The 12830-nt window shown below is 41.6% G+C and overlaps 1 protein-coding gene across 5 annotated transcripts in view; it reads left to right on the forward strand.

Moving 5' to 3' along the window:
• top2b (DNA topoisomerase II beta) overlaps positions 1-12830 on the forward strand; it is a 105490-nt gene that overhangs the window by 75118 nt on the left and 17542 nt on the right. For all 5 annotated transcript variants that reach the window (XM_078420980.1, XM_078420956.1, XM_078420972.1 and 2 more), the window contains 2 exons: positions 5260-5449; positions 8821-8912. In XM_078420980.1, coding sequence (XP_078277106.1) covers positions 5260-5449; positions 8821-8912 — 282 coding nt within the window. The remainder of the gene's footprint in view (positions 1-5259; positions 5450-8820; positions 8913-12830) is intronic.

A 12830-nucleotide genomic window follows, 5' to 3' on the forward strand; every position in this document is an offset into this window, starting at 1 on the left:
AATGAATTTCCTTATTTCAGTCCTGTTGCATATGGCAATTAAACATTCTTGGCCATCAATGAACATCCATGCTCCAAATTAACTGAAGGTCAATTATGTAGTATCTGATGATACATGAGCCAAGGATAATTTTCCAAGGAATCCTGCTGTGTTGCCTTGGGATTGAGAGCGGATTCTCCTTCAACAAACAACCATCCTCCTTTCCATCTACACCTCAAGGAGAATTTCTACTTAACTCCAGTTGGCTTTAGTCTTACCAGCCCTCCTTGATACCACTCTCATTCAAGTGCTACTTGACGTCAAAGAAAATCAGTATACCATTGGGGTTATTAAAGATGTAATAGCAGTGCATTTGGAAAGCAGTGACAGGATTGGTCAAAGTCAGCATGGATTAATGAAGCAGAAATCATGCTTGACTAATCTTCTGGAATTTTTTGAGGATGTAACAAGTAGAATAAATAAGGGAGAGCCAATAGGTGTGTATCTGGACTTTCAAAAAGCCTTTGACAAGGTCCCACACAAGAAATTAGTGTGCAAAATTAGAGCACATGACATTGGGGGTAGGATATTGACATGGATAGAGAACTGGTTGGCAGACTGGAAGCAGAGTAGAAATTAATGGTTCCTTTTCAGAATGGCAGTTATTGACTAGTGAGGTGCCGCAAGACTCAGTATATACTTTACAATATATATTAACGATTTAGATTAAGGAATTAAATATAACATCTCCAAGTTTGTGGATGACACAAAGCTGGGTGGCAGTGTGAGCTGCGAGGAGGATGCTATGAGGCTGAAGGGTGACTTGGATAGGTTGGGTGATTGGGCAGATGCAGTATAATGTGGATAAATGTGAGGTTATCCACTTTAGTGGCAAGAACAAGAAGGCAGATTATTATCTGAATTATGTCAGATTAGGAAAAGGGGAGATGCAACGAGACCTAGGTGTCCTTGTACATCAGTCACTGAAAGTAAGCATGCAGGTATGGCAGGCAGTGAAGAAAGGTAATGGCGTGTTGGCCTTCATAGTGAAAGGATTTGAGTTTAGGAGCAAGGAGGTCCTCCTGCAGTTGTACAGGGCCCTAGTGAGACCGCACGTGCAGTATTGTGTGCAGTTTTGGTCTAATTTGAGGAAGGACATTCTTGCTATCGAAGGAGTGCCGGGTTGGTTCACCTGGTTAATTCCTGGGATGGCGGGACTGACATATGATGAAAGAATCGATCGACTGGGCTTATATTCAGTGGCATTTAGAAGGATGAGAGGGGATCTTATAGAAACATATAACATTCTTAAGGGACTGGACAGGCTAGATGCAGGAAAAATGTTCCCATGTTGGGGGAATCCAGAACCTGGGGTCACAGTTTAAGAATAAGGGGTGGGCCATTTAGGACTCAGAGGAGGAAAAACTCTTTCACTCAGAGTTGTGAATCTGTGGAATTCTCTGCTACAGAAGGCAGTGGAGGCCAATTCATTGGATGTGTTCAAGAGAGAGTTAGATATTGCTCTTAGGGCTAATGGAATCGAGGGATATGGGGAGAAAGCAGGAACAGGGTACTGATTCTGGATGATCAGCCATGATCATATTGAATGGCGGTGCTGGCTTGAAGGGCCGAATGGAATACTGCTGCACCTATTTTCTATGTTTCTTTGATTCAGTTTGGTGTTGAATCAAAGGTTTCTTGACGTCTAGTAGCAAGAGGTCTTGAGGGACAAATTAACCAACATAACTAGGAATGAACCTTCTCTGCCATTCATCGAAATCCTGGTCGATCTTTCTCATCCGCAATTTCTTGTACTAGAACATATCCTTTGATTCCCTTGCGTCCAGAAATCTATTTTTTTCTTTTTTGTTTTGACTGAACTCTACATCTAAACTCCACAACCCGGTTAGAGAATTAAAGGATTCGCCTACTGAACAAAGGAATTTCTCATTTCATTCTTAAATAGTCTACCCTAATCTTACCACAATGATTCATTGGTCTGGACTTCTGAGGTTGGGGGAAACATTTTACCTACATTGATTGTGTTGAACCTTGTAAGAGTTTTTTTTTGCATTTTGGCAAGGTTATATCAAACTCTACTGAACACTGGAGAATAAAGTCAGCTCCACGTGTAATTAGAATAATAAGCTTTTATTCTTATACTCAAATTATCTTGCAGAAGTAATCAACATTGCATTTTTCCTTCTGACTTCTTGCATCATTTTCGCTTTAGTCCTCAATGACGTATACGAGGACAGCTAGATGTCTTGAATACTAATACTTCCCAATCTGTCACCATTTTAAATAAAAAAGTACATTGCTTTTCAGTTTTTTAGATGACTTAAGATTTTTCTGTACTAAAATTCCATCTGCACACGTACCAAGTTTGACTATGTCCTTATGAAGCCTCTTTAGTTCTCCTCATTACTCAAAATCGGGCATAGTTTTAAAGGAATTAAGGGATTTGGTGCTAGTGCAGGATGAAACAGATCAGCCATGAACTTAATGAATGGTTGAACAGGTTCAAGAGGGCAGATGGTCAACTTTTGCTCCTAGTTAAGTTACTTGAAAATAGGACATTTAATTCTCTCAGCCAAATCGCTGATGTAGGTAACATTATCGTATGACCTTGTTATACCCCCTCTAGCCACAGTCTGCAACCTGAGAATGATCTATTTGTAGTTTTTGTTTTCTACCTAATAACCAATTATCAATCCATGCCATTATATTGCCCCATATGTGATATATTCTAAATTTGACCAATCTCCTTCCAGAGATCTTATCGAAAGCCTCTGAAAATCTAAATATTGTACATTCAGTAGTTTGCCCTTATTTATTCAAAATATGACATCCTCAAAGAATTCCCAAAACAGATTTCCCTTTCATAAGTTCATTAGGTAGCATCAGTTAGCAGTAGTGACTGGCATTTATTAAATAATATAGTAGCAAATGCATACAGAGATGTCTTTTGGACTCAATGTATTGCATAATTTATGAAGCTAAATCCTCTTGTTCGATTGTCCCCACCATTCTTGCTTAGAAGTGTCAGGACCTTTTGATCTGATCCTATAGTTATGGAAACATGTAGCTCTGTTATTGACTTGCTGTTTCCACTGTTTAATATGTAAACAGTGTTGATTTACTTCACCAGAGTGGAGCAAAGTTTTAGGTAGCATGGCAGCTGGTCATCAGCATAAAGGTTCCTTGCTTGTGGGTAACCTGATATCGCAAGGTTTTGAGGTGCAGAATTAACATTGAAGATTCCTGTGACAATTCTCATCTTACCACTATCTGCTTATCTGCCTCCAATTCACATACAGGTCCTCCCCGTCTTATGGCAGGGTTCCGTTCCTGAGAACTGTTCGTAAGCCGAACAGTTCACAAGTCGGAAATGTGGCCACGAACCAAGTTCTCACTAAGCAGAAGATGCCCACAGAGGTGGGTTGTCCCATAGGAATAGATAGACTGGTGAAGCATTTTAAATCTTGTTTTGGCTCTCTTGATAATAAAGCTGATATTAACAAATTGCAAAAGATGAGGTTTTAAATGCTGTTGAACATACTGCTGCTGGTTCGGTTGCATGTCTTGAAATAGGATTTACAAAATGGACATCGATGTGTTATAGAGTCATAGAGTGATACAGTGTGCAAACTTGCCTACACCGGCCAATATGTCCCTTGATAGATTGTATTCTTTCTGGGTTCAAAGTGACAAAATTCCAGCTAGTGTCAAGAACTTGCAGCCTCACAGTAGCTGACAATCCATCCCACTGATCTCCTAAATGCTCATTTGTATATGTAGCTTATTCGTAATTCTTGCATTCATAAGCTGGTGACGACCCGTATGTCCTGAGTTGGAAATGTTTTGCCTTTTGCCGTTATCGCGGTTCTAACTCCAGGAACAGCATTTACCAGAAGGACTGCAGCACTTCAAGAAGTGAGTTCGTCACCATCTACTCAGACAATTAGGAATGGACAGCATCTCTACAAATTTGTATATCTTGTTTTGACAGTAACACTGACATTCCAAATTATGAATATGTTTTTTGGAAAGGGACAATAATCAAGACCAACCATCCCAGGATCTTTTTCTATATGATGTTTTGGGGTGTTCATTAGATTGAGCAGTTTTTATTTCTAACATTTTAAGTTGTTTTAAAAAAAAATGTTTTGTCTAAACTGCTTTCAGTGTACTGCTATTTTCTACAGGATTTAAATTGATTTTTACATGGTTGAATTGGATTGTGATAAAGAAAATATTTCACATCAGCAAATCATTCTAATGATGTTATCCATGTCATATGAACATAAGCTATTCATCTTATTCATATTCGCTTGTTATGCCAGTTATCCCTAAATGCTTAATTAAAATTAGCTGGTACCTGAGATGATTACGGTAGTTAGATTTTTTAACTCAAATCAGACAAAAGTAGATGAGGGAGATAAGATTATAAGAAAGTAGGAGACTGAATAAGCCACAGCCCTGCCTCTCATTCACAATGATCATGGCTCATCTACACCAGATCGTGTCTCTTTTATGTCAATTCTGCTGACCCCCCCCATCCCTGATCATTTATCTACTTTCTTTTTAAATACCGCCAATGATCTAGCCTCTGTAACTATTCAGTGTAGAGCATTCCAGAGTTTCACCACCCTCTTCAAGCAGTTGTATGTACCACTATTTTAAATAATCATCTTGTCCCACAATCTTGTAACTATTCCTCCTCATTTGAGATTCTCCCTTCAGTCTTATCATATTATGCCCTAAGGACTTAATCGTCACCCTCATTTGTCTAAACTGCAAAGAATATAGATTTAATTTCTGTAGCTGCTTATGCAAAACTCTCAAACCATGATATTTGCCTAGTGAGTCTCCTTTGGACAGCCTCCAATGCCAGTACATCATTTATTAAATAAGGATAAAGTGTACAAGACTGTGCAGCACTCCAGGTATGCCCTCATCCATACCCTGTGACCTTGCTTCTCGTTTTTAATTCCAACCCCCTTGCAAGAAAGGCCACTAAGCCAATTATTTTCTTTTTGTAATAGGTTATGTCAGCAGCCTTGAATGGGAGTGTAGACTTCCATTAAAAGTTCTTCGTGGAGTGAAGACTGCTAATTTGGAAAAATGTTCAAATTGCTCTTTTAAAATTATACAGATGGAGTAGTACATTTTGGACTGAAATTATGTTTCTAGTCTTGTCTTCAGTTCTAGGCATGTGATAATTCAGAAAATTAATGCTTTTAATATAAATTTATAGTTGTAACTTTGTTTCCATAGCTGAAAAGCCGAAGTATACTTTTGATTTCTCCGAAGAGGAACCAGATGATGATGAGGATCTGAAAATGAAATCCGAATCTCCAAGTATGGAAGAAAGGGATGCAGAATTTGTTCCTTCAGACAATGGTGGAAAGGAGGATGATGACGATGATGATATTTTCACCACCAAATCAAAGCAGTCATCTCCGCAGTGAGTATTCAAATCTAATTCCCCAACGATTCTGGAGGCATTTAACTTGCTAGCTGAGCAATCTAATTTTTTTGCCTCCTTTTGCAGGCCAGCAACGTTACACATTGAAGAATGTCTCCATGTATTGTTGCTATTTATTGTCACCTGAAGTTCACTGAAAGTTCCATATTTAATACGTAAATGGTATTTTTAAGGAAGTTCACACGTCATTTGGTTAACACTAGTCTGGTCATTTAATTGCCCAGTAGCCTTGGAAGATTATTTATTTTGCATCCTTTTAACTATGATTTGTATGCACTGCCTTTCGTGTTAGTAGAAATAGTCCATAATATGGTATCAAGGCCATGGTTTTAACTTTGTATACATGTTTGGAAGAAATTCTCATGACCTTTTTACTGGCTCAGTTCGGTTAGGTTTTTGCTTGATCTACGTTGCACGCCCTCAATAGCAAGAATATCCTTCCTCAAATTTGGGGACCAAAACTGCACACAGTACTCCAGGTGCGGTCTCACCAGGGCCTTATACAACTGCAGAAGGACCTCTTTGCTCCTATACTCAACTCCTCTTGTTATGAAGGCCAACATTCCATTGACTTTCTTCACTGCATGCTTCCTTTCAGTGACTGATACACTAGGACACCAAGATCTCGTTGTACGTCCCCTTTTCCTAGCTTGGCACCATTCAGATAATAATCTGCCTTCTAATTCTTACCACCAAAGTGGATAACCTCACACTTGTCCACATTAAACTGCATCTGCCATGCATCCGCCCACTCACACAACCTGTCCAAGTCACCCTGCAACCTCATAGCATCTTCCTCACAGCTCACACTACCACCCAGCTTTGTATCATCTGCAAATTTGCTAATGTTACTTTTAATCTTTTCATCCAAGTCATTAATGTATATTGTAAATAGCTGCGGAAGCAGCAACCGAGCCTTGTGGTACCCCACTAGTCACTGCCTGCCATTCTGAAAGGGACCCATTTATCCCCACTCTTTGCTTTCTGTCTGTCAACCAATTTTCTATCCATGTCAGTACACCACCCCCAATACCATGTGCTCTAATTTTGCCCACTAATCTCCTATGTGGGACCTTGTCGGAGGCTTTCTGAAAGTCGAGGTACACCACATCCACCGGCTCTCCCCTGTCAATTTTCCTAGTTACATCCACAAAAAATTCCAGTAGATGAGTCAAGCATGATTTCCCCTTCGTAAATCCATGCTGACTCGGAATTGACTCCAGCATCTTCCCCACCACTGATGTCAGACTAATGGTGTATAATTTCCCGTTTTCTCTCTCCCTCCTTTCTTAAAAAGTGGGATAACATTAGCTACCCTCCAATCCACAGGAACTGATCCTGAATCTATAGAACATTGGAAAATAATCACCAATGCGTCCACAATTTCTAGAGCCACCTCCTTAAGTACCCTGGGATGCAGACCATCAGGCCCTGGGGATTTATCAGCCTTCAGTCCCATCAGTCTACCCAACACCATTTCCTGCCTAATGTGAATCTCCTTCAGTTCCTCTGTCACTCTAGGATCTCTCCTCTGTCACCATAGGATCTCTCATCTGTCACCCTAGGATCTCTCCTCTGTCACCCTAGGATCTCTCCTCTGTCACCATAGGATCTCTCATCTGTCACCCTAGGATCTCTCCTCTGTCACCCGAGGATCTCTCCTCTGTCACCCTAGGATCTCTCCTCTGTCACCCTAGGATCTCTCCTCTGTCACCCTCGGATCTCTCCTCTGTCACCATAGGATCTCTCCTCTGTCACCCTAGGATCTCTCCTCTGTCACCCTAGGATCTCTCCTCTGTCACCCTAGGATCTCTCCTCTGTCACCATAGGATCTCTCCTCTGTCACCCTAGGATCTCTCCTCTGTCACCCTAGGATCTCTCCTCTGTCACCATAGGATCTCTCCTCTGTCACCCTAGGATCTCTAGGGTGACAGTAGAGGAATCAAAAGAAATGTCATCTGTCCATTTCCGCCCCCAGATACTGTCTGACCTGCTGAGTTCCCCCATCAGTTTGTTTTTCACTCAAAATGCCAGCATCTGCAGTTGCCTGCGTCCCTCGACATAAATATTATGTCTTTTTCAGATTGACAGGCTGTTATCAACATTGCATTATGGGGATGAGTACTGGGGCCCTTGACCACTGATAATTTGTAATATGATTGTGAGAAGGAAAGTGCATGTATCCAGATTGCTAATGAAATTAAGCTGGTTGGTAAGGTGAATTGTGATATGGACTGGTTAGTGAGTCATAAAGTGAAACAGCGCGGAAACAGGCCCTTTGGCCCAACTTGCCCACACCAGCCAACATGTCCCAGCTACATCCGTCCCACCTATTTGCATTTGGCCCATATCCCTCCAAACCTGTCCTATCCATGTACCTGTAACTGTTTCTTAAACGTTGGGATAGTCCCTGCCTCAACTACCTCCTCTGGCAGCTTGTTCCATACACCCACCACTCTTTGGGTGAAAAGTTACCCCTCAGATTACTGTTAATATTTTTCTCCTTCACCTTAAACCTATGACCTCTGATCCTCGATTCACCTGCTCTGGTCAAGAGACTCTGTGAATCTATCCAATCTATTCCTCTCATGACTAGGAGGTTGTAAATGCAATAAAATGTGAGAAAATAGCAGACGGGAATAACAGTTTTAAATGATGTGAGGCAAATGCTGATCACAGACAAATCCTAATTCACAGATTTATTAAACGCAACATTAACATGCAGCTATAACCTCTGGGAGTTGGGAATTGGGATTGTAGAGTCAGCACATGGAGTTTTGGATGTGAGACAAAGCTGGAAAAGAGAGATGGGAGCGGGAGAAAGCCTAGCATGTGATAGTGACATGTCCTGTCCAGATCTTTTTAATTGGTTAATTTTAGGTTTGTGTTCAATGTTTGCCAAAGGGACATTTATTCAATATACATTTCATCGATGATTATTGTTCCTGCCAAATAATATCCATCCAGTGTAGTTTGCGATTTCAGTAAAGATAGATTTGTTTTTTTTAATGCTTTTTGAGCTGAGCATCATATTTCATAATATATTATTTTAAATTCATCCTGAACAATATATATTCTAATACTTTTTCAGTAATTAGAATTGGGGATTAGTAGTCTCATTTCAAGGATGACCTACTATGGTTCACTGAAGGATCTAAGGTGATTTAGTTATTTAATTTTGGTGCTATAAATCCATCCATTGAAATTAGAGGTCTTTATGTGGGAAGGCTGTCTGCTGGCTGTTTCCTATTCTATGTTCCTTCTCTCTCCCTTCGGGTCAATTTACAGTTTTAACAAGATATTCAAACATCAGTTTATTATAAATTCTTATTTTTATTTTCTTTACCTAGTGTTGCGAAAGTTACCCCACAGCTCACAAAAAACCATGAGCCTGAAAATATATTCTCCTCATCATCTTATCATGAGAGATCAGAAGAAACGGGTAGGTCAAATTATTGTCGACAATAAATGTAATGCTGCTTTTTCACTGGGATGGAGGGAGAAAAAAAAATGCATTGGGCTTTAATGGATTTTTTTTGTTGCTAATAGTACTCAGTGGATCACTCCATTGTTTATATGTTGATTTTGAGTGAACATGCTGACTTTGTTTGCTTATAGAATGCTGTTAGATCCGTAGTCTCTTAACAACAGATTGAAGACTTGACACTTTCCAAGCTGATGGTCAATATGTTGTCAAAATGCAACATTACTAATTAAACCTATTAACCTGTTTGATTCTCCTGAAAATTGGTTAAAAATTCCATAATGTAGAAGGATCTCTGCTGGAGTGTAAAAGATCAAGAGAAGACTCTATTGAGACTTAAGACCGAGAGGAATCTTGAACCATGAGAGCAAGTGGAGGGGACATTTCTCTTGTGGTGGCTAAAGCTAGGGTTAACTACTTAAAAATAAGTGGTTTCCCATTTAAGAGGGAAGAGGGAAACACTTTCTGTTAGAAGGTCCTCACTCTTTGGAATTGTCTTCGTGGGGCAGTGGAAGCGGAGTCTTGGAACATTTTTAAGGCAGACATGGATAAATACTTGATATGGGTGAAAGATTATCTCGAATAGAGGAGATGGTGTTGAGGCTACATCAGATTAGCCGTGAATGTTTAATAGTAGAACATACTTGAGGGGCCATGATGCCTCATGTTGCTCCTAATTTGTATGTTTGGAATGGAACAGAGTGGATGTCAAGGCTCTTTCAATAAAATTTACAGGGGAAAATGGTTTAGTTGTTGGTAGTTTGTTGAGTAGATGTATGTTTCTAAAACAAAATCTAGAAATAATGCTAATTTGTTTTCTAATGCAGTCTAGTTTCAGTTAGAAAAATGAAGATTTCTAGAAATACTTGGGGTTAGCAGTAAATACTATCACACAAATTGTTATCTTCAAATTTGCCTTATACCGCATTATCCATATCATCTCTAAATAGATAAATATTATAAATATGGCTTCATCACATAACTTTTCACTGCCTTCGGGTCCAATTTGAGTACCTGCCCATGATGTTTGCACTCCCCCCATATGACTATAAATACTGATGCAAAGTCACCACTTCATTTCTCTGCTGTTATATTTCATATAATAATCAGCGATAACCAATAACTAATGAGCAATAAGTCCAAATGTGTCAGAACAGCAGATGCTGATTTACACCGAAGAACGACACAAAAAGCTGGAGTAAATCAGCGGGTCTGGCAGCATCTCTGGAGAAAAGGAATAGGTGACTTTTTGGATCGTGACCCTTCTGCAGGCTGAAAGTCAGGGGAAAAAGAAACAAGATATATAGATGGTGATATAGAGAGATATAGAACACACTAGACCAGGGGGACCCGTTGGGCCCATTCCTCATAGAGGGGGGACAGGGAAGGGAGAGGGTGCCACTGAACTCGGCCCTGTGGCTCCAGCGCTGCAGCGCCGCAGCCAGAGCGAGCCGTGGACCCAAAGCCTCTCCTGTATTGGTCTAGCACCCTCGCCCTCTCCCCCACTCAATCCCCCTTATCCCCCCTCCTCTCCCCCACTCACCCACTCCATGCCCCCCTACCCTCCCCCACGCCTCCCTCCCCTGGCCCTACCCCCACCCCATTCCCCCCTCCTCTCCCCCCACTTCACCCACTCCCACTCTCCCCACCCCATCCTCACTTTCCCCCACCCTTCTCTCCCACTCGGCCCCACTCCCCTCCGTGGAGCTGTTGGCGGTTACCATTCCCCCATGCGTGCAGCGCTGATTGCCGGCGAGCGGCTGCAGCTGGGGCCCGGTGGGAGCCTGGACTACACCTCCTGGCCGGCGGCGGGAGGCACGCACAAGATGGCGGAGCGAGGAGGTGAAGAAGGAGAGCGGCTGCCATTTTTCGTGGAGTCGTCGAAGACGCTGTCTGTTGAAGCGGGTGCTGGAGGAGACGCGGGAGGAGGAGGAGAAGAAGCTGCCCGCTGGGGGTTGTTGTCCAGTGATGGTGCGGGGTGCCGGGCCCAGGCGGAAGCGGGGACTCGACGATGCTGTCGGTTGAAGCGGGCGCTCGAGGAGACGGAGGGGAACGTTCAGTCGACGGGGTCGACGACCATCTCCCTCCTGCTCGAAATGTACCCCGGGACCGGGTGAGGGCAAGGGGGGAGAGGGTGATTTTTAAACAATGATTAAGGTGTTGCTAAAATGATGGCGCTATCGTTTACCATTTTGACGTAGTCCCACAGCCAAATCTCAGAAAATTATACATATATATATATCTATATACTAAAACTCAGATCTTGTATATATATATATGTAGGAGCCATTTTGTAGTTATTAGTTATTTTTGGTTATTAATATTATTATCTTGTATCCTGCTGTAGACTGGAGTCTAGAGTTAATGCAATGCTTACGTTGGGGCTGGGCGGAGCTAGAGTGGGGGCAGTTGGGTACGTGCTGGCGGAGAGAGTGTGTATGAGCCAAGGAGGTGCTGACAGAGGGTCAGCCAGAGGCTCCGCCAAAAGTTATATTAGCCAAGATGTAATCGCCTGTTTTATTAACAAGAAGATTAATACAAACTGTCGAAGTTATATCCGGCAACCAGTATCGATCGCATAGACTGTGGTAAGATATGGAATTTTACCTAGCGAATTAATAACCAGTCGATGACAAGAGATATGCCAATATGTTTATTGTACCTTCAAATAAAGAAGACTAACTATCAAATGTAAGGAGGATCTCTGTTATTATTTGTTCGAGTCATTACACTTATCGTTCACCCCCGGTCTATGCAAGTGGCAGCTTGGGAGCAAATTGATAGACGAGAAGCTGGCCGCTACATCGTGTAAAATTCTTTCTTCGCTGAAGCGATCAGCTTGAATCCACTTCTTCGGAAAGTTCAGAGAACTTGCAAGAGACGAAGTGTGAGATCTTATGTGAACTGGAGTGATTCATCGTGAAATCTGCCTAAGCTGGAACGATTTATTGGAATTTACTCTTCGGAAAGTTCAGAAAGCTTATCTTCACAAAGGAAAGACGAAGGCTACAAAAGTTTACTGACCTGCGAGAGATTTATTGCCAAAAGTTGAAGCATTATATCTGTCTCTTAGAGTTATTTGAAGAGAATTAGCTCTTGGAAAGAGACTGTGGGAACAAACAGCAGAAATCGTAGTCTGCTTTAAATTTGTTTTTTCTGTATGAGAAAACAAAGGCTGTTTGATAAAGAATGATCAAGAGCTTGGAATGCGGACAGCGTAGCAACGACCTTGCGAGTCTCTGGTTACCAAGTCTTGTTTAAAAAATATACCAAGATAGTGGAAAGGAAAACATATCTGACTTGTGTTACAAACTGCAGAATGTCTGAAATTAAATCCGATGTTCAGTCACAAGGTGGCGATGGTGGAACGGCCCAAAGTAGAAAAAAGGGCCATTAAGCTTACTCAAATTGGCAAAGATATGGCTTATGAAAACAATGAGAAGCTGAAGAAATGTAAATATAAGATGTCTGTGAAGACCATGGAAAACATCAAAGAGCTAATAAAATTAGGATTGAGAGCCGAGGTGCAGCTCAATCTGGATCAACAATCACCTCAAAGACGAAATCTACAGCATCTATGGAACATTGAGAGAGCTACAGTTAGCACCAGGATGCGCAAGAGAAATGGATGCAGCAGGTGGTCGAAAATTTCAATGGATTTATCCAAGATGTTGTTGAATGGCTAAGCAAAGAAGGTCATGAGGCTGCACCCTCCAATGTTGAGGGCGCCTTATGCGAGGGTGGCGATGACGCCGACTCCATCAAACCTGGAGATAGTGCTTCAAATATTTCGACCTCTAAGTTGAGCATCAAATCTCGTGCATCTTCGACGCTTTCTGTTCGGTTCTGGCTGTTCTTGCTGAACAAACTGCGTTC

The sequence above is a fragment of the Rhinoraja longicauda genome, chromosome 2 (assembly GCF_053455715.1).
Source record: "Rhinoraja longicauda isolate Sanriku21f chromosome 2, sRhiLon1.1, whole genome shotgun sequence".
NCBI lineage: Eukaryota > Metazoa > Chordata > Chondrichthyes > Rajiformes > Arhynchobatidae > Rhinoraja > Rhinoraja longicauda.